Source organism: Dermacentor variabilis, chromosome 4 (assembly GCF_050947875.1).
Source record: "Dermacentor variabilis isolate Ectoservices chromosome 4, ASM5094787v1, whole genome shotgun sequence".
Taxonomy (NCBI): Eukaryota; Metazoa; Arthropoda; class Arachnida; order Ixodida; family Ixodidae; genus Dermacentor; species Dermacentor variabilis.
The window spans coordinates 97124658-97147083 of NC_134571.1; the positions used below are offsets into that span (position 1 = coordinate 97124658).

Sequence of the window (22426 nt, forward strand, 5' to 3'; positions counted from 1 at the left end):
TATTCCTAAAACAAATAGTTATTTCACTGTCTAATTTTATATATTATATGTTCCAACGAAGCTACTGATTTTTGCATTGTGTCAAAAGCCTTCACAAAGCATGCTATTCGATGACAGTGTCCTGCAGTGATCCAAACCAAGTTATAGCCATCGTTTTAATGGCGGCGACGCACCAGCACAGTGGCAATTTGTATGCCTTCTTCACAGCCTGCTTAAAGTTGCCTGCTCAGCTATTGAAGTATGACAGCCACATCGGTCTCTATTTGATCCATTGGAGTATCGGAATGTATTTTGTTCACTGGTGTCAACAATTTCTAAAGTGAGGGAAAGGCTGTATCTTACGCCGGTAGCCAGCAGTCAACTTCCTGAGAAATCTAAAGTCCAGAATGGTGCTGTGGTGTACGTACAGTCACAATAAAAAATACGTGGCCCACGGCTTCGGGCACAGGGGCGGCTGCAGAGCCACACCACGGCGCTGCTATCTCCATCGGGTGCCTGCTTTGAGGGTGCACTGAGTGGCACCAATCTTCGCCCTCACTCTCGTGTGGACAAGTCACGCGCTTGATAAATTTCAAGTGCGGCGTTTGGCTGTTTTGCAGCTGATGGTCAGCGCATAGGAGGGCGCTTTCATTTTGCTTCGTTTGCCGTGCTGCCGCAGTTCATGGCACAGCTGGCAGGTTTGGACGGTCTCTGCAATGTGAGCCTAGCAACGCTTCCGCCTTAAACGAAAATGGAACATTAGTCAGGACGGGCGTTGACACCAACAAAGTGATGGCTTTTTGCTTGCTTCTCCTATGCACCAATGCCTTGCCATGCTGTGTTTCGTTGAATGCCTGCATGCACGTGCGCCATCCGTTCAAACGCCAAACACAGAAGCGCAGCACACGTGGATGCAAGGCGCACGTAAACATGAAATGTGAAACCAAATCGGACACTGCCAGGCATACGTTCTGTGTGCTTAGTCGAACGGCCGACTGAGCGTCTGCCGGAGCCGGTGCAGGGAGGAAGGCAAGCGCACACTGACGAACACTCTTTCCAACTGACCGTCAGCTGTGAAACAGCTGAACGTTGCACTTGAAATTTGTCAAGCACGTGACTTGGCCGCACGAGAGTGAGGGCGAAGATTGGCGTCACTCGGTGCAACCTCAAAGCAGCTAGGCACCCGATGGAGATAGCAGCACCGCGGTGTGGCCCCACAGCTGCTGCTGCGGCCAGAGCCGTGGGCCGCATATTTTTTATTGCGATTGCACATGGCGCTGCACACACTGTTGTGTTGTGATCCTATCCGTGCGAATGTTTATGTGCTTTGTGATGTTTGCCGCTGTATAGGGGCAACATCAGAAGTTGATGCCGATGATTGTAGCACGACGCGAACATTGTCCGACCTCAGGCTCAGCAGCAATGCTGTAGCCATTCACTAGCACAACGGTTTTATTGAGATTTGATTGAGATTAGTTTATTTCACCATATTGGCACATCAGCACATAACAAAAGGTACCTAAATGGTAAGAATAGCGGGAAAAACTGCATTTTAGCAGCTTGGCTAGCCCCGCCTCCCCTGATTATAAAAGAAGCAATGGAAACAAACTCGCACAGAACAATTCAAAACAATTTTCATGTTTCAAAGTACAAAAACATATTCGTGATATTCATGATAGCTAAAATATCATTTTTGGATAATGTGTGTAGTGTTTCATAATGTTTGTTCAAACTTCATTAATGTGCTCGGAAGGCAATACTGTAATAGTTGCAGTCTGTAATTAGCAGCCGGTGGATATACTGATGGTGTGTATGTTTTGTTAAGCGGGAGGAGGGATTAAGAGCTAAATGTGCTGAAGTGGGAATGTGGCGGTCTTTTTGAATTAATTCGGGCCTAAAAGCTGTCAAAAAGTGATATTCGTATAGGGTTGTAACATTTAAAATGTTAAATTTGGCAAATGATTCAGACGTGTGCACATTGTACGACAAACCTACAATTGCAGCACGAGGCATTTTTTTTTTTTATGATTTAAGTTGTGCAATGATTTCTTGGTACCAGTAGCCAAGACTAGATAACAGTAACGCAGATGAGAAGACAAGAAAGCGTTATATGCATACCACCTAAGTAACCACCTATACCACCTAAGTAACCCCTCAGAAGGTTTGGGCATTGCCAACAGACAAACACGGTACATAGGTTTTGCTGTAATGATTGTATCGGCAAAATATGTAACTGTTTGAAAAAGGAGATGGGGTTATGATGTACGTATTACATGATTCCTTGTCTCCAGTATAGGAGAAGGCAGGGAAGAAATGTCACTTGCGGACACTAGTCAAGGAATGGGAGTGTCTTTTTTGTCAATGAAGCATGTCTCCTGGCAACATGGTAAAGCATAATTTCTGTTCCTTCTATCTCCTTTTACAATGAACCAAATTGAAAAAATTCTTGCAGTAACATGCTTTCTAGATGGCACTTTACAAGTTAGGGTGTATAACCCAAACTTCTGATGGGGTCTGGTGATGGGGTCTGCATATTGCTTTTTTTCAGTGTTAATGCTCTCAATTATAGGAAAGATCTGTGGGCTAATGTATGATCAGTGTGTCAGTGCCTTATTTATGAGCTCAACAGTATTTCCAAGTTATAAAGAACTTAAGCAGTATGGCTGCATTCGTAGAAAAAAACCTGTTTCAGCATCTTGTCACAGCACATTACCCTGCATTGACCATTCCTTTGGTGCACACAATGATGTGGATGTGAGAAGTGACCAGCAATTATATCTTGTGTTGCGTCATTTTGTCATTTACGAAAATTCTCAATAAAAGACACCTTGAAACACTAATTCATTTGATTTGACTACATTTGTCTTTCTTCTTCAAGAGCGAGAAAAAAGACAAATGTAGTCAAAATGAAATGAATTAGTGTTTCAAGGTGTCTTTTACTGAGAAGTTTCATAAATGACAGACTGACGCAACACAAGATATAATCGCTGGTTACTTCTATCCTTTCTATCCAATCGGAAGGCCTTCTTCTCGGTCGGAGACATTCGATCGGAGGAACTCTCCCTCGGCAGCACGGGCACACCGCAAGGTTCTGTCATTTCCCCAACACTGTTTAATTTGGTTATGCTCGGAATAGCACAAGAACTACAAAAACTCGACGGCATTGAACATACCATATACGCCGACGACGTTACCATCTGGGCTGCAAAGGGCAGTGACAGCCAAATCGAAACGGCCCTACAAGGTGCAATTGATATTGTAGAAAATTCTCTTCAAGGCACCGCACTCCGCTGTTCCCCTGAAAAATCGGAGCTTCTCCTATACCACCCCACACTTTGTGGATGCCCCCCACGGGGCTCCACGAATAAGCACCAATACGAGGAAATCAAACTCCACCTGAGGGATGGCAGACCCATGCCCGTGGTCCCTAGCATCCGCGTTCTTGGTAGGACTATAGAAGCTAATGGAGCCAACTCTACGGCTATCTCCAAGATCCTTCGACAGACCGCTAATACATCCAGACTGCTGAAACTAGTGACCAACCGACAAGGGGTGTATGAAGGAAGAAAGCCTCGTCCGCCTTCTCCAATCTTTTATCATCTGTCACATTACTTACGTTGCGCCCTTTCTCAACTGGTACAAAGCTTAAAAGACTAAACCGGACATCATCATCAGAGGAGCCTATAAGCAGGCCTTAGGACTACCCACCCACACCAGCATGGTAGACGAGTTAATTGAAGTGCAACGTCTATCCCAACTGGAGCGGCTTACCCTCACGAAATTGGCCGCAGCATTCTAACCAAGCTTGATATCACCTACCACCGCCAACATGGAGACAAACACCCAATACCATGCAACATTCAGCAATAGATACACGCCGACCCTATTCCCAAAAACATGCACCCAGACCACAACAAAGAATGCAGGAAGGCACAAGCTACCTCCCTCATCAAAGCTCATGCCAACACTGTGGGCATCACCTTCGTCGACACAGCTGAATACCAAGATGGACGTCTCTTTGCGGTGGTTACCGTAGCAGGCGGCTTCCTCTGACATGCTGCCAGCATCGTTACCCAACATGCCGAGATGGCCGGGGAAGTGGCCATTGCCCTGGCCATTCTTGGCCCAGCCTGTCGCACCATACTGGTCACACCATACTGAGCAATTCTCACACAGCAATCAACAACTACATCAAGGGTCGTATTTCTCAACAATCACTCAGTATCTTTCAACAAGCCCAGCATTCGTCTGAAAATCAAATCACCTTCGTCTGGATCCCAGCACATACCGGCGATGTCCACCCGCACCTCACCAACCTCAACGAGGTTACACACTCCGTAAGCACGAGGACTAGTCAATCATGCCGGAGATGGTGCAGGTGCACCCGCAGGATGTGACCGCCTTACAAGATGCAACGACCGTGTAAAGTCATTATACCTCGCAAGAAGAACCTTCCCCACCCCTCACCGCAAGTTAAACAGAGCACAGGCAACCACCCTTCACCTGTTACAGACCAATACATACCCCTCCCTCACACGCTATCACACCATATACCCCGACATCTACCCGAGCCAGACGTGCAAGGTCTGTAAAACTCGATCAGCAACACTCCGCCACATGCTGTAGGAGTGCAAACATCAATACCCAGACCTTAATCCTGTGACCCTCTCATCGAGATGGCACGCCGCCCTGCACAGCTCCCATCTTGACGACCAACTCTGGGCTACCCAGCAGGCCTACAAAGTGGCGAAGAGGCAAGACCTCGACGTCCCATCGTGGGAGGTCTAGACCCAACCGACTGAACTGCTGGTTCTCATTAAGGTTCACTCTCTCTCTCCCTCTTGAAAAGCAGGGTGAAATCTGTGTAAGATTGTGCCACTCCACTGAATGCACCAGAATGTATCTTACCCAATGTCAAAGTGAAAATATTTGCAGTGCCCAGCACCAATCCACATTTGATGGTTGTGTAGTAAGTGGTGTGTGTGATGTTCATAATTCACATGTGATGGCTCTCAAACACTTGGGGAGCAGTGTCCTTGTAGCCAGAGTGACAGAAATTTATAGTAGTAGACGATACTCGGAAATCTCCCGTGACACCTCTGCTATCTTTATTTATTTATTTATTTTATATATAATGCAGACCAACACTTTGATCCGAGTGGAAGGGGAAAATGAAACAATTAATCAATCAAAACATAAGAACGGTGTGATACCTTTAAAACATCAGAGATTAAATCTAAACATTTTCAGCGATGCCAAGAAAAGAAAGTATCCAATTCAATGACAATATAAAAAACAGTAAAATAGATTACAAGACTAAACACTGATGAAGTAATCCTCTAGGTTTTCTGCAAAGCTACTGGAAGTGAATAATGAATTCTATTCTGATGCTGTCGTGAGAAAAAAACTGTACTTATAGGTATCAGTTTGTGCAAACACAGGTGCTAATGGGTCATCTTGTTTATTTTGCATTCTTGCTGTATCTGGTTTAACACAATGTGATACACTTAGTATTATTTTCAATGAATGTGACCATCAAATGCAATAAATGTCACAATCAAAGTGACCCTATGTGTACTGGAAATGCAAGTTCGAGTTGAAGTTGTTCAAAAAAAGTTCAGTCAGCATGTACTAGGTCTTCTTTGACCTCTTGAAGGAGAGCACATCATGTACCAAGCTTTTTTTAATCCTTAGTAGTAAGCAGGCAAAGCTGAAAGGAATGTTCAGTGTTAATTAAACTCCAGATTTTTCTAGAGAACTTATTGTGAGTTGGGCACAGTTGAGTATTTTATCTTTTTAGATGCATGAAACCTTAATTTCTATGTTCATAATCACATTTTATGTAATAACTTGGCAAAATATGGTCCCTGAAGGTTTAGAGTCTGGTCCTTGAAATTCCTTGGAAACTGTTGCATATACATATTCGTCCTTCAAGGCAGCCTGAGCCCTGAACTCTTCGAGTAGTACTTGTATAAAATTGCATTTTGATTGAAGCACGCAAAGGTGTCTATACTGCACAAAACGTTACTTTACCAGCAGCTAGAGTAACCTATCAGCCCTGTTTTTGAATTGTCGGAAAGGTTCCCAAATTGCACTTGTGCCATTCTGTGATAGCAAACTTCGTAAACAGCACTATCAGATGACAGCATGTTTTATGTCAATAAATTTAGAACACTAGCTGTGCATTGCTCACTGTGCTGTACCACGGCAGTAATAAACTTGTTTGTATGAAATTGAACATGTGAACCCTTGAGCACTGTATGCCCAGTGACCAATTTAGACATTGCAAAAAGAACTAATGAAATAGCTCATCCTGTCATGAATTTCAGCATTCTAGAGACTGGCAGGACACGAAATGAACATGATTGAAAAACTTCTTTAATAGGAAATGAGTAAGGTCAAACAACACAGGAATACTGTGTACTTTTTAATGATAAAGCAGCTAGCCCAGCTATCTGTCATTCTAGAATACTATAAAGACAGTTTACATTCATGCAAAATATCTATTCTGTCTACATAAACACAGGATACAACACTTGAAGTATGTCTCAGTTAACACAGTTAAACCTCGATATAACGAAGTATTTAACTTTTCAGATCCTTTTGGCTATAGAACACCATGTAATTAGAACCTCAATATAAGGAAGTGTCTTTGTGTGTGATTTCAATATAAACAAATTAAAGAAAGTTCGCTTCCGCAGCAAAGGAATGCCAAGACAATAAATGGAAACTTGCAAGGACGCAGAGGGTCAAATGATTGAATTACAAGCGGCTCCTTGCAAACGCACCTTCCAAATCACACACGGTGCGACAAGAGCGACTACCAAAGGGGAGCCACATCATGTTTCGTATAAAGTCCAAGTGTGATAAGATCCTATTGCACCCCGGGCACTTTATGCTTTAGGTGCGAGTGAAAGTGTGCACGGGTGAGAAAGAAAGATGGTGGCTTCATGAGTGCTGTCTTCCCACGCAAGCGACACGTTTTTGTAGGCACTTAACTGCTCGCCAATGCCTTTTATACTTCCTCGACGAATGAAGCTAGCTGTCATTGATGACGCCATCGGAAATTAAATTATCGGGTTTTACGTTCCAAATCCACTTTCTGATTATGAGGGACGCCGTAGTGGGGGACTCTGGAAATTTCGACCACCTGGGGTGCGATCGGAGATGGTTGTTCGGCGCGTTCGTTCGGTTACCGGCGCGCGCGATTGGCCTACTCCGTGCCGACGTCGCCAGCCGCGGGGCGCTGCCCCGTTTTTGGTGACGTCAAAATGACGACACGCTCCTGTCAATCATCCGCCCACCGAGCATTTCGTCCGAACGGGACAGGAGTTGAGAAGTTTAGAGCGATCATACGGCTTCGCATGGCGCGTCTGGTGGATTGGATTGGATCCAACAGGCGGCCTTTTCGGCTGCGGTATGGCACGTTTGAATCCAATTCATAGTTTAATTCTAGAAAATGGCGCTTCCGTTGGAAACTTTGGTTGTTGCGCTGGCGTTTCTAGAGGAAGGAGGAGAGCGGGTGGCGGTGCGAAACCCGTTTGAAGAAATGGCAGAAAGTGAATTCCGGCGTCGTTTTTGTTTCTCGAAACAAATAATTCGTTGATTGTACAGAGAAATCGACAACATCATCGGTGCCAGCGAGCCACTGGGATGTTGTCGCTGCCTCTTGAAAAGTGCGCCACTCTTCCCGTCGTTTTTTTTTTCTTTTTCCTTTTCGCTCTGCGCGACACCACCCAGGGACGACGCAAAGAACCTAATAGTTATAAATTGCAGTAGTCACACGTGCTACTATTTGAAAACGTGTTTGGGTTGAGAAGAAAAAATACATTTTTTTAGATAAAGATTTCATTCAATTGGAAGACGAGAAATATTTGGCTTTGTAGTATACTGTTTGCAAGCAGACGACAAACGACGGAGGTAAACTTCCGAGGAGGTCACCGCTTCCTGATTGGCTGCTCTCTCCGCCCCGCTGTCACAAATTTTACATACTGCAACTTTGTGACGTTGCAATAACTGAACAGAACGCGTATCGAACAAAATATCTCCGATCGCGCCCCTGGGGTTCTTTAACGTGCACCTAAATCTAAGTACACGGGTGTTTTCGCATTTCGCCCCATCGAAATGCGGCTGCCGTGGCCGGGATTCGATCCCGCGACCTCGTGCTCAGCAGCCCAATACCATGGCCACTGAGCAACCTTGGCGAGTCATCGAAAATTCTATTGCGGCCATTAACATAGAAAAAGCTCAAAACACTTGACCTTTTGGGAATGCAGTTGTTCCTACGAGTCGCAGAGTCTGAGCATGGTTAGTAAGAACCTACGGTAACACGAGCAATAAAAATTGTTTTAGCTATTGGAAAGACACGCTTCTTTGTTTGACTTGTGCGGAAAGGAGAAGCAACCATCTTTACCCTGTTCTCGAGCTCAGCACAGGATCGATACAAACTCTGCTCATCTGGCCCGGCAAAAACCCTACCAAGTGTCAGCATAGGAGCGGAAAGTTATTGCTGAACAAGTTCAGGATATGCTGAAGAAGGGCACTATTGAAGAATTGTGCAGCTCTCAGGCAGCACCTGTCATTTTGGTTCAGAAGAATGTTTGTTCTTGGAGGTTTTGTGTTAATTATAGACGATTAAACACCCTCACCAAAAGAAAGATGTATATCCATTGCCTCGGATAGATGATGCCATTGACTGCCTGCATTCGGCTTCCTACTTCACTAAATCTACGATCTGGGTATTTGGCAGATCCCCATGCACCCTGCTGACAAGGAGAAGACTGCATTCGTGACGCCCGATGGACTGTGCCAATTTAATGTTACGCCGTTTGGGCTCCGCAATGCTCGCGCTACTTTCGAAAGATTTATGGATTCGATTATTGGTGGTCTGAAATAGGAGCTATGTTTGTGCTATCTAGATTACGTCATTTTCGGACGTACTTTCGAAAAGCCTTTTCGAAATGCCCATTTAAGTCTCGTTTTAGACTGTGTCGAGAAGGCGAGATTCTAAGAAGTGCCGGTTTGGCAAACGAGAAGCATTAGTCCTTGGCCACCTGGTTGACAAAGATGGTGTCAGGCCAGACCCTTGGAAAACAGAAGCAGTCAGTGCTTCTAAGCCACCTCAGACACTAAAAGAACTCCCCAACTACCTGGAATTGTGCTCCTACTTTCGATGGTTCGGGCCCAGATTCACGGACATTGCTTATCCATTGACAAGTCTCTTGCAAAAAGACAGTCCATATGAGTGGGCACCTGAATGTGACGCGGCATTCTCTGAACTCAAGTTTCTGCTGACATCAGAACCCATTCTTCGTCGCTTCGATCCGTCTTCTACTACTGAAATGCACAGTGACGCCAGCGGAATCGGCATAGGAGGAGTGCTTGTGCAGCGCCATAATACTGAAGAGTACGTGGTTGCCTATGCGAGCCATTCTCTCAACAAGGCTAAACGAAATTACAGTGACAGAGCAAGAATGCTTAGCGGCTGTATTTGCTTTTCAGAAGTTTCGTTGCTACCTCTACGGACGCCCATTCACCATTCTAACCGACCACCATTCCTTATGTTGGCTTGTTACCCTTCATGACCCCTCCAGTCGTCTAGCACGCTGGGCTTTACGGCTCCAAGAATTTGACTTCATTGTTTCGTACAAAAGTGGAAGACGTCATGCCGATGCTGATTGCCTTTCTTGCCTTCCTCTGTCCACAATGCAGGATAATGTGGACAATCTCGACACCAGCTTTGCTGCTTTTTCTCACACGTTTCCTGATGCGACCGTTTTCTAGCGGGAACAGCCCAATGACTTATGTTTGGACCCCCTGTTCGCAGATGTCTGCAGTCCCAAGGCCAGTGGTCTTTTTTGTCACAATGCAGGATAACGTGGACAATCTCGACACCAGCTTTGCTGCTCTTTCTCACACGTTTCCTGATGCGACCATTTTCTAGCAGGAACAGCCCAATGACTTATGTTTGGACCCCCTGTTCGCAGATGTCTGCAGTCCCAAGGCCAGTGGTCCTTTTCGTCTTCGCGGAGGACTGTTATACAAGACAAATTACGCAGCAAGTGGTGCACGGTATTTACTGGTTGTTGCCGAAAGCATGCAATGTGATGTTCTCCGTGTCGTGCACGATAATCCGACGTGAATGACGTGGTGAATTCGAATGTTTCCATGGTAAGCTTTGCCGTCTTGTTTCAGGCTTGTAGTAGCAGCAACCACGATTCCTCCTCGGTCACAATTGCAGACAAGAAGTCGTCGCCCTCATTGTGATATTGGGTCGGATGAGTCAAGGCAGTGCCTCTCCGTCTTCTGACGGTGGTTCAAAATCTTGGGCATAACTTGCGCACACAAGAGCCGATAACCGAGATGTTCATGAATTATGGTGTGAACTGAACCGTGACTAATTTTCACATGCTCTGCCAGTTCATCGGTACTTATCCTCCATTCTTGTCTAATCAGCTCCTCAAGCTTTGCAATTGTGTTGGAGGTGATTGCACGGTGGCTTTGGCCCTGTCTTAGATCGTCTTTGCAACTTTCATGTCCTTCTTTGAACCGTTTGCTCTAACGCTTTACAGTGGCCAGTGAAATGTAATGTTCAACGTACACGGCAGCCATACGGTGACTAATTTCTTTTTGCGAAACACCTTCAGCTGTCAAAAACCTCACGACACCACGCTGTTCAACTTTTGGAGCATCCACTGTGTCACGCAACCATGTTCAACCCAGCATATGAGAGCATTAAAGAACATTTATACTCACACCTGCATGTCATTCTTGTGAATGAGAGATGTCTGTGTGCTACGCACATGCCTCGCAGATAATGAACAGAACCATTATTGCGCGGGGTGGATTGGCTCACTTTCATTTGACTCGCCCTTGTACATTAGAAATAAGAAGATACAATGGAATATACAAATGCGAATATACAGCTTGATAAAGGGCAAAAAAATGTCACTGGGAACAAAGTTCACTGCATGTGTACACCAAACCTTGCAACAGGATGTTTAACTATAGGTATAAGTCTCCAATAAATCTATGTATCTAAGAAAAAGTCATTACATAATGAGTCAAACAAGGCAAATAAACATGTTGCGCTATCACAGAATGCTAAGACCCTCTCTTTCTGCTCCCCCTGATTTATCACTCGCAGGCGGAAGGTGGCACTTGTGTGCGCTTTTCTTCCTTGCGCACACAAGACTGAGCCACCATCGTTGGCTCACCCATGCCCCCCCCCCCCGCTACACTTTCACTCGCACATACAGCGTGCGGCATGTGGTCATGATGTTATTGCCCTTGGGACTTTATGCGAGACATGAGGGCGACGGCGACGGCAGGAATGTGCCTGGAGTGTCCATATCATTGCTATCACAATAATATAATAAGAGTATCCAGCAAATGAAGCATACCGTGGCCCATTACTTTCTGTAAAAGAAGAAGGAGAATCGAACTTTCACCATGCGACAATTCTCTGCGCCGCAAGAATGTCTTCATATTTTTTTTCTTTTGTGACGCCAGGGTACCGAGATGGCAGAACACAAAGGAAAGCGTGTTGGCCACAATTTAATGCCTAGTTTGGGCACCTAATGTGGCTACCGAAGGAATATTGAAGAAAACGTGAGACACTTGGTTCACACAGAACCATACGGATACTGGCAGGTATCCTACACCGGCGAGATAAGACTTTCCGGAGAAGTTGCACTCAAGCGAACGTGTTGCAATCCATCGATGACCCACAGTGATGGCGGCGAGCGACAATGGTTTCTTTTTCTCATATGCTAGCCAGAAAGCATCCAAAACTCTGCCAGGCGAAAACCCACTCAGCCAGAGAAAAACGAATGCGCCGAAGTGCGCCATGTGGTGTATGGGGCAACACGAGAAAAACGTGTGCACTCTGGCTGGCTCTGGCAGCCCGCAGGCAGCGAGAAGAAGAAAATTGAAGAAGCTCAATGTGTCCTGGCGAATAAAATTCAAAGTAGAAAAATAAATAAGAACATAGTTACCTTTGCTGGCTTTAGTGTCTTGACATGGATGCGTTGGCGCAGGTGAAACAAATTTTGATATTCTTTTCTCTGACATGGCGGCACAAATGAACCATCACAAAGCTTCGTCTCATTGGACCTCACTGCGTGCTTTGTCAACTTTTCTGATAGTGTGTTGATTTGGCTTGTCTTGTTGTATGGTCCGATGTATGACTTTAGAAAAGTTAATGCACCTTTGGCGTCAAATGTTTATAACATTAAACCCACAATGTTCCAGAATTGAAAAACAAAAGCACGACTTTGGAAATGTCAATTCATCTTTCGCATCAAAAGTTCATGAGAACTTTATACCCATAAAGTTTTCGAATTCAAATCCATGCACTCTGTAGATTCCGCGGCTTCCACAAGATGCCGCGACGAGCCTGCTAGCCATCAAAACACCCTTGAAACTTTGTGGTTGGATGGAGCTCCTTGAGTTATGCGACTCTTGGTGCATGGGCGTTGCCGTGAAATCGATTCCGAGTTCGCAATTTTTGCGCTGAAATGTATTTTCGAGCATGAAAAATACATTCTAGACAAAATCCAGAATGATTTCCGATGCCGGGGATTGTTTTAGTCGGTGGTGCATGAAAGCATGAAAAAATTTTGGGGATGGGGGGGGGGGCTAAAGCCCCATGAGCCCCCTCCCCCGGCTACACCCCTGGTGGTCTGGTATATTTATTTAGTAATATTTGTATTAAAATATGTTTTGGCTGAAGCATGTGCTGCAAAAAATGTTGAGGAAATAGCTGCCACAGGTGGCGAGTCCTGTCCTTTAGCTTGCAAAAAGATTCTTCCCAAAATTGTACTTCTGCCTGTCTCTCATAGGAGAGTTCTGGAACAACAAAATCGATATGCAGGATGTATTTTTTACATGTACAAACTCTATGAATCACAGCTTTGCTTCACTCCTAGTGCTCGTGCTTAGCTGTATTAGTCTGTTTGGGTAAATTTGAGCAAGTAAGCACCATGAGCCCAGTGACCTTTTTAATATTGCAAACAGTACTAGATGAATCCCTCACACAGAGCCTATTATGTGTTAAAATATAGATTGTTTCATTGTATTCTTTGGTGTTGTACGAGTATGACTGTGATGCACTCTTACTTGCTTGCTCCACAGTGAACTAAGAACACTTCTGATATTGAATTATAAACTAGCTCTTGCACTGTGAGATATCATGTCTGGTATACACATCTTGCGAAATTAGCATAGTCTGTTTCTTCATCGTGCACTGTTTATGTATTTCTTAAGCCTAACTCTTCTCTTAACGCTAGAAATGTGCTCATAAAGGACACTTTTCCGCTTTAACATCTTAATTCAAGATGGAATAGTCATAATTTATAATGTGATACAGAAAATTATACCCTGATCACTGGTGTTTTGAATGGACATAAAGCAGCAATAATTGTTCAGTCTTCTAGAATTATTATGTGTAACTTCGAAGAAGCACCTCAAAGAACATGAATGAAAGTAATAATTTTCAATTTTTATTAATAAGTACTGAGTGTGAAAAAATGTGAAATATGCGAAATATGTGGCTGGCTTCTAGTTTCCAATTTTTGTAAGTCAGTCCGTGAAAAGAAATTATCATGCAGATTTATTGGCTTCAATAGATACTAGCCATAATGATGCCCATGCTCTGCAGAAAAGCACATGCTTCACAAATGTGAAAATGAGTAAATTCCTATTATGCAGGAAGCATTAGTTTTTACTCATTGCAGCGTGCACCTGGTTCGTATTTTACTGCATTTAGGCTTGCAAAAATATGGTTGTCAGGTCAAGGAGCATGCAGAAGCCACCTCGTGCTTAATTATTGCATTTGATCACCTTTTGTGTGCAAGCAGGCTGGTCTAGTGCATGTTCAATTGGTGCTGGACCTTCCATGTGCTTTGCACACTTTGTGTCCTGTACAGTGTTTTATAGTAATGCGGAGTGTTGCACAATATTGTACAGTAATGAACAAGGTGGTGTTCAACATGTAGAAGGTTCGACTGCTAGTCAAGTTCTGGTCAAAGGTCGGTCTGAAATCGTCTGCGTGCTTTTGAGTGAGTGAAAACCTCACATGATGGGAAGGATTTGTTGTAATAATTCGTACATACACTATTGAAACACTGATAGATAAAAGCAACACGCAATGGGAAAAATGGAGTAGAGCTCAAAGGGACACTAAAGGCAAATACTAAGTTGACGTGGACTGTTTGAATACCATTCCAAAAAACTCGCAATGCTTGTTTCATGCCAAGAAAAGACTGAAGGGTCTGAATACCGTTTTCGAAATTCAAATCTCCCGCCACCCAACCGGGGAGTGATGATGTTGCATATGCCATCTCCACCCTTTGCTGCCGTCGGTAAGTAAAATGGCGCCCAGCAGATGGCACTACCAAACCAAGCTGTGGATTTGCCCCTGCAGTTGCATTTTGGTCAAATGGCCTAGACTGTTTGGGCATCCCGCGACATCACATAGAAGTTGAATTCTCTGCTACTTGTAGTTTGTGTGAGTTTTGCGAGCCAGCAAAACCAGTACAGCACTACGCGATGATGAAACTACTGAAACGTGAAAGCGTGGGCAACGCAGAGTCATGCGAAAATGAAACCTTTTGACTGCCCATGTTGTTGTCAAGGGTAATTTCAATGAGCTCTTTTTTTATAAAAATGACGTAGAACTGTACAAGTATAATTTTTTTCCATCTTATAGGATGCTTTTTGCAATGAATGGTTTAGTACTAGTGACAGAATTTAACTGAGGAGTGCTTTCGTCATCAGGCAAGTACTTGAATGTCCTGGGGGAGTCTCTAATCATGTCCTGCATTTAGCTCGATTTCTTGATTATTAAGGTTCTGTTCACAATAATATTGGTGCCTTAGAGATTCTTGAGTACTAATCTATCAATTTAGCTTCACTTAATGTTTGTTTTAGTGCCCCTTTAATATCAATCGAATACAATTATCAAAATAACACACTCATGAGCATCTACAATTTTTCGAGACACCGTTAAAGCAGCCTACACATCAAATCAGAACATTGGACAACCCAACAGAAGCCTCTGTGTTTTCACAACTACTGTCGTTTAGAAATTATTTTGCCCAGTCGACCAAAGCGCAAATTTTGCTTTGTTTTATAGAGGAAGTGCTAGGAGCACTGGATGCTAGTTTCGACAATACCTACACTCAAAGTTGTATTTTTCTAGACTCCCCAATCCCTAAAAAATTGTCAAATCTGACCAATAGTTAAAGTTCACTCGTCAATTCATATGGTGCAAACGACGTTGCTAGTAGAAGAATTTTAACTAAAATGTTTAATGTGTCCAAAAACTTTCGATCACAATGAATGACTAGGCCTGGTAAGTAGGGTGGGTAGCGTTAAAGGGACCCTGCAATGTTTTTTCGACCACCTTCTGGAGAGTTTTTATTATAATGGGTGAAGACAAAAAGAATTATAAAAATTGTCGCATGGGAATTGAAGTTATTCGTCTTTAAAGCTCGAAATCTGAGTATGCAATGAAGGAAAATCTTTCCTTTCGCATTTCACTCTCTTAGTGGCCTCACTGGTTGCTTCTAGTCACTGCACGCCTCTTATATAGAGATATACTGGAAGCCTCACCTCATGGTGGCCTTTACACACCTCTCTCTTTTTGACGGCTTTGGTACTATGTTTAATGAACCATATGCAAACTATGGCGCAGGAGTACAAAGACAGTGTCTGCAATACTTTTGCATGGGTTTTCGTGCACAATTATCACAGCCCAAAGGACATAGTAGCAACGCTCAGAGCACTCTCATTTCGCTAAGTATGGACAGCTGGGCTAGTTGGTTATGATTAGCATTATGAAACATCGTTCCAGCGCACAATTGAACAAGGACGAGAAAAGAAAGACAACACGAACGCCGGACTTCAACTGAATTTTATTCATGGAAAACAGGGCTTTATGTACTTAGGCGGAGGGAGTGGGGGGCTGCTAGTGCGCAGGACCACTCAAAAATATTTCCTTGGTCTAGGCGACAGTCATCAGATGTGTCAAACCAAAATAAGAAAAAAAAGAAAAAGGAAAAAGCTTTTCCCTCTCTTTTTTACATCACTCAGTGCAATCTTGCTCATCTCCCGCCCTACCTAGCTGATTCGACACACCCGTTTGCCCTGAGATAATCAAGTTCTTTTTTCCCGAGTACAACAGAAGGAGCACTGACACAGTAATCGTTTTCATTGTAAATACAAAACGCTTCAAAAATTTGCTGGTTTTTCTGATTGCTATATTTGCACAACACACGTGTTCTTTCGAAAAACACCTTGCATGCTGGCTTGTGCGAGCAACGGCGAATGTGGTCGGCTAAATGACCAGCGCCACTTAGTGAAGTAGCATTCCTGCGATGCTCTAGCAAGCGTTCATTCAGACAGCGCCCGGTTTGGCCAATATAGCATTTCCCACAGGCGAGGGGAATACTATACACAACACCGACGTCACATTCAATGAGGGCTTTGGTGTGCTTTATTTTGCAGGCTGGCTTCTTCTGCGATTCGTTTACTAGGTGACACATTCGTCCCAGCTTTTCCGATGCTGAAAACACAACACGCACCCCGCACCTGTCGCCAACCTTCTTGAGGCTGTGAGAAACCGGGTCCAATAGGGCACTACGACAGGGCACTTTTGCGGGCGTGCGTCTTCTTTCAGCGTGCGCCTCCCACCAACCTTTACCTCGCGAATCGGGCTCTCTACCACCGAGGCCACGATTTCTCCATGGAACCCAGCCTTCTCCAGATGCCTTAGCTGGGCGTCGACGCTGTCACGAACTTGATGTTCGCGTGACTTCTCTAGAGCAGAGCGGATGCAGTTTTTTGCTATAGCTCTTTTTACGAGCTTGGAGGGGACCGTTTGATAATTCAAAATTTGTTTTTTCGACCGTGGCTTGTACTGCCAGCACACGCGCGCTCCATGAAAAATAAGACACAAGTCGAGGTACTGGATGCGACCATCTTGCGGCAGTTCATGCGTGAACTTCATTCCAAAGGCGTTACTAGCAAAAATATTGAGAATGTTGCTTATACTATTGCCTTTATCCTGAGCATCAGTTGTATTCATTACCATGAGGTAATCGTCGACATATCTAAAAACTTTCTGCACGCCTGCGTTGTAAAGGGACACTTGAATGCGCTTGTCAATACTTGCTAAGAAAAAATCGCTTAAAAGTGGTGCTAGGCAAGAGCCGATGCACACTCCTTTTTGGATAAAACAGCTGCGTGCGTGCGTGCGTGTGTGTGTGTGTGTGTGTGTGTGTGTGTGTGTGTGTGTGTGTGTGTGTGTGTGTGTGTGTGTGCGTGTGTGTGTGTGTGTGTTGGATGTATTGTTGGTGAATTGGGGGTGGATTGGGGGTTAGTGCATGTGCATTGTTTATTGTTGATATTTATACATTCTATATTGACACTTATAGAATGCAGTATTTCATTTTCATTAGCCATGTGTTCTGTTGAATGCATTATTGTATGTTGAGTCATGACACTTGAAATTTCATTTATTATTGCCATTCAATGCACTTGTTATTATAGATATTCATCAACAGTTTTCATTTTAAGCCAATTGTTAATTTCCATGTGGTTGCTTTATTCCCACATTGGTGCAGTTATGGTACTGGCAATTCTGCAGGCACTGGTGTGGCATATTTTCCTTGGAATATGTGAATGTCATTGCATTTTGACTGAAGCATGCATAGGTATCTCCACTGTACGAAGAAATTATTCTACAAGCAGTTATGTGCCAGTCCCTGTGGTAGGAATGCCATGCTAATCGTATGAATCAGCACCATTTTGTTAGAGCTACTACTTCAATGCTACAAATGAAAATAACTCCAACACAGATGTGCAAATTAGAGCAGCTGTCATTGCCAGATGGTATGATCTGCTACCCATCATTTGGAAAATTTTGTGGAACAATAATGCCTATACTGCACGAAACATTACTGTATAAGTGGCCATAGAATAGGCCAATCCTGTTTTTCACTTCTCAAAAAGATTCTTCCCAAATTGCACTTACACCAGTCTTTCATAGGCGAGTTTATGAATAACAAAATCGGTACATAGCCTGCGTTTAAAATTGTAGCTTTCTTTGCTTCTTCCCCTTTGTGGATGCTGGCTGCTGTCTTGCATGATTAGCCAGTACTGGACATAGTGCAAACTGGCGCTAGGACAGACTGAGACAGCCAGGGATGTGGCAGGTGATGTATGTAATCACACACTTGAAAAGTCCAGCACAAACACATTGTTGTACTGTTATCATTTTATTGCCTTCATTGCATTGTGATCATTCCTTCATTGTCGTGCCATTGTCATCGTTCCACCATTTTCACTCTGTGATTTTAATTCCAGCATCGTCATTATTATGTTGCCATTCGATGTGGCTTTGCGATGATGCCCTCTTCCCACATGCAACACCTGGCACGCTAGCGCGACAGCAGGTGTTCTGATTTGCCCGCTCTGCTTCGTGAAGGCGTGCTCATGACATGGCATCACAGTCAGTGGGAACTTAGGTGCTGTTTCACTGCTACAGACGCCGTCGACTTTTTCGCTTAATGAGCCATTTGACGCCTTTGCATCAGAAAGCTCCAATAAATGCAGGTTCTAGAACCTAGAAGCAACATAACAGCCTCACATGTGTGCAAGTTTATGAAAAGGGGTCATCTTAGGGTTTATGAAAAAGCGCTACACACCATCTGAAAACTCTACCCTTTCTGATTATTAAACAAAACTTGTGGCATTTATTGAGTTGGAAGAATTGCATTCCCAAAATATTTGTGGGGAGAAAAATTTTAATCTACCTGAGCGTCATTTGAATTCCACCTTTAAAAGCAAAGCAGGAAGTACAAAAGAAATAAGAAATTAATCATAATTCAATGAAAGTGGATGTCTTGTCTCAATACCTTAAAAGCGTTGTGTTTTAATATGCACTCTCCTTTGTATGCCGTGAATCTATTTTAAATATATGAATAATATGGGGGAAAGGAAAAAAATGCCTGGAATAGTTCATGGAACAGCTGCTCATAAATCTTATGTTGTCACAAGATACCCCAAAAAGTGCTCTTAATTGTCCTTTTTTCTCACATTATGATTATATGTCTTGTTTTCCTTGTGCAGCATCAAGGCATTTTAGCTGTCCAGTAACTAACGAGGGTGGGCAGTCGCACCAGGGATGCCTTCACCACAGTCATCACTGTGACTATGAAGCTGAGTATCCGTCGAAGCAAAAACTATACCTGAGAGTCCACACCGGAGAGCGGCTGTTTCAACGCCACTTACGCCCCCAGTGCTTCACATAGAGGTACAATCTGACACAACACTTGAGCATTCACGTAAGCAAGCAGCCGTGTCAGTGCTGTTGATGCCCTCAGAGCTTCTCACAAATGTCTCGCCTGAACACACACATGCATGTCCATACAGGTGAGCGATCATACCGCTGCACTGTCTGCTCCAAATCATTTGTGCCAAGCTCTTTTTTTTTTTTTTTGATGAGATACATGGTCGCACAACACCATGATGCTACTGCAAAATAGGTTACCTGTGTTGTAGGCACACAAAGTTCAATAAACAGATTCTGAATTGATAATTTCCATTGTGCTAAGACTCATAGCTTTGGCCATCTATACTGAAGGTGAGGGGAATGATACTTGTAAAGAGGTTGGAAGCAATTAAAGCTGCCGTGTTCATGTGATGTTTGCCCTTGTGAAGACAGAAGAAATTAGAAGTGCCCAGCCATCACCTACACCTTTGAAATACTTCTGTATGCAGTAAAATACTCATCCACATGGACCACTTCTGTGTCAAACTGTGCACTGTTACATAAAGAATGGTGTGTATATTCTTTTCTGAAAGAAATGAGACCAATAAGAGCATAAGTTTTGCTTTGTCCTGAGTAATTGTACATTCTTGAAAGCATTAACATATGACGACTGGTATTCATATCCCCCTGTGGTGCCTTGAGTGATGTCAGTTCAACAGGAGGCAGATAAGACTTCTTGTATTCTGCTGCCATAGTGAACTCAGTGGCTTTCTCTTTTTGAAGAAAGCTATGCATGCACTAGTGTTTTGCCTTGATGATGGCCTGAGAAGTTCATTGTTGACAAAACTTTTGTTCCTCTCTTTTGCTTTTTAGTACATGTGTGTCACTGGTTGATGGAGAATGCTAAATTGACATTCCTACTGTGCAGCACATTTGGGATATGCAGACTTAATCTTTGTTAGGGGCAGTAACTTTGTAAATTTTTCTGTGTCTGAGAGACTTATACTGTTCTCATTGTTTGGTACATGATTTGTTTGGTGCAATGTGACATGATCTTTTCCTGCAGGGCTCATGTATTTTTCACTTCTAGTGTTTAGTACATATGTATGTTCTCATAGTTCTTTCGTTATTATTCTGTTTGAGCTCTTTCATACTCTTCTTGTGTATAAGCATTTCTTTACAGCAGTTGAATGTCACCATTAGGAATTCAGATTGTTTCTTTCAGAGCACTGTATAAGGTACTGTGCTTAATGAATGCATTGTTAATTCTTGTTTTTATTTTATTGATTGCAGTTATAACATTTAATCCTTTTTGTAATTGTTTTTAAACAAACTTATTCTCTCTCTCTCAACCTCCCCTTTCTGTATCATTACCATTTTATTCTGTTTGCTCCAGGACGAGTCTAATGATGGCACTTGTAAGTTAATTTATTATTGCCATTCATTGCAGTTGTTATGATGTATATTTATCAGCAATCCAAATTTTGAGCTGTGATCAGATTCATTCGCTCAACTACGGCACTGGGGGGGTATATTTCTCTAGTAATATGTGTATGAAATTGCATTTTCACTGAAGCATACCACGATGTCAGCACTGCACAAACTGTTACTGCACAAGTGCGTACAGAATGTACCAGCCCTGTTCTTTCAATTCTGAAAAAGATTCTTCTCTAAATGCACTTGCAACCATCTCCACTACCAGAATCCCTGAATAGCGAAATTAATACATACGTTTCTGCATCCACAAATCCCAGAATTTAGCCGCAGGTTGCTTGCTGATCTTATGTTGTGAGTTGCTACAGTAGCAGACATTCTCCATAAAACAACTGCCCTCAAAGCCAATTCACATGCAAAAACTGAAGCCTTAGCTACCGCATGTAATCTGACCACCTGGAGACCTGAATGGGACTCTTGGTCATATCTGTACTGGAGCATCTGTTCTCTCTAGACTATCTCGTGCATGCCAAAAGATATCCATTTTTATTGATACCTATTGTTCTTGTTATAGGAGATATTTTAGGAGTCCAGTGAAACCAGCTTGCTTTCCTTGCTCTTTATGGGGACAGTGTATACAAAAATGATGTCTCTGTGTTTGCCATCTCTGCTATGTTTTGTGATTTGTGCATGCACCCATGATGAAGGGCCTCATGCAAGGGTGAAAATGAACACGGAAAAGATGAAGAAACACATTTGATTACAGGTGTATTTGTAGTATGAAAATGGAAGACATTTTAAATATTTTAAAAGTCAATACTTTAGAAAGAAAAAAAAAACAGTGCTTGCCAATCTTGAGTAAACTAAGCAAGGCAAGGCATAGAGGAGGAATGCAGCTAGACTAATTCAAAGGAAGCACTGACTGTGAGAGCCAAATTTTACTTCATCTGGTATCTCAGTTTAACCAGTGTGACTTAACAAAAGAATATCACATCAGCTATGTCTTCTTATCACCCATGCTTCTAGCAAACAGAAACTTCATTTTCTTGATACATCTGTAAATCTTCCTTATTTGTCATAGATTCAGAGTGAGCCTTATAGAATTGTGTAGGCTTTTTCTTCACTTTTTTTTAAACAAAATGATGCACAGTTGGCTAAGCCAATTACTTTTTATGCTCCTGTCACAGGGCGGTACCACGAATTGTCTGCAACAGTCAAGCAGGAGGAATTGCAGGAGGAGTTGCAGGAGAGTTGTCTCAACCATTGTGACTGTTGTGAGTATGAAACTGCCAGGCTGTCCACTCTCATCATACACAAGCGTAAACACATGGGTAAAAAGCCACCTCATTTGCCACTACTGCCATCAGAGGTTTTCACACAAGAGTGGTCTTAAGGGACAGCAGTTCAGGCCACCTGAAGAAATTTAAGCCTGAAAACATGGAACCACAATACAACAGCAGAGTACGTTGCTAGCCATCTAAGTGCACCTGATGAATTAAACAGAATTGGATCTAGAAATCTTACATGTCTACATGTGCAGTTGCCTGCATGGCATTCTGGTACATAAGGGTGCACAAGTGCCACCATGTGTCATTATAAACTGAACTGTTCAGTCAATTTACAGGATATCCAGCATGATTTGCATCATGTTAAGATGTAGATGCAGTCAGCTATGTTGGAGGTTGCAGAGTCATTTATTCTAATGAGATTGAAGTCCGTTCCAGCAGCCACGTTCAT

General features: G+C 43.2%; 1 protein-coding gene across 3 annotated transcripts in view; it reads left to right on the top strand.

The window, feature by feature from the left end:
- LOC142579557 (uncharacterized) overlaps positions 1 to 21947 on the top strand; it is a 29974-nt gene extending 8027 nt beyond the window's left edge. For 2 of the 3 annotated variants that reach the window (XR_012827412.1, XM_075689894.1), the window contains exon 3: positions 19114 to 21864. Coding sequence is in view for 2 of the 3 variants with exons in the window: in XM_075689894.1 (XP_075546009.1) it covers positions 19114 to 19295 (182 nt within the window). In the remaining variant the exon portion in view is untranslated. The other variant, XM_075689895.1, reaches the window with a different exon arrangement.
- Positions 21948 to 22426: the final 479 nt, after the last annotated feature.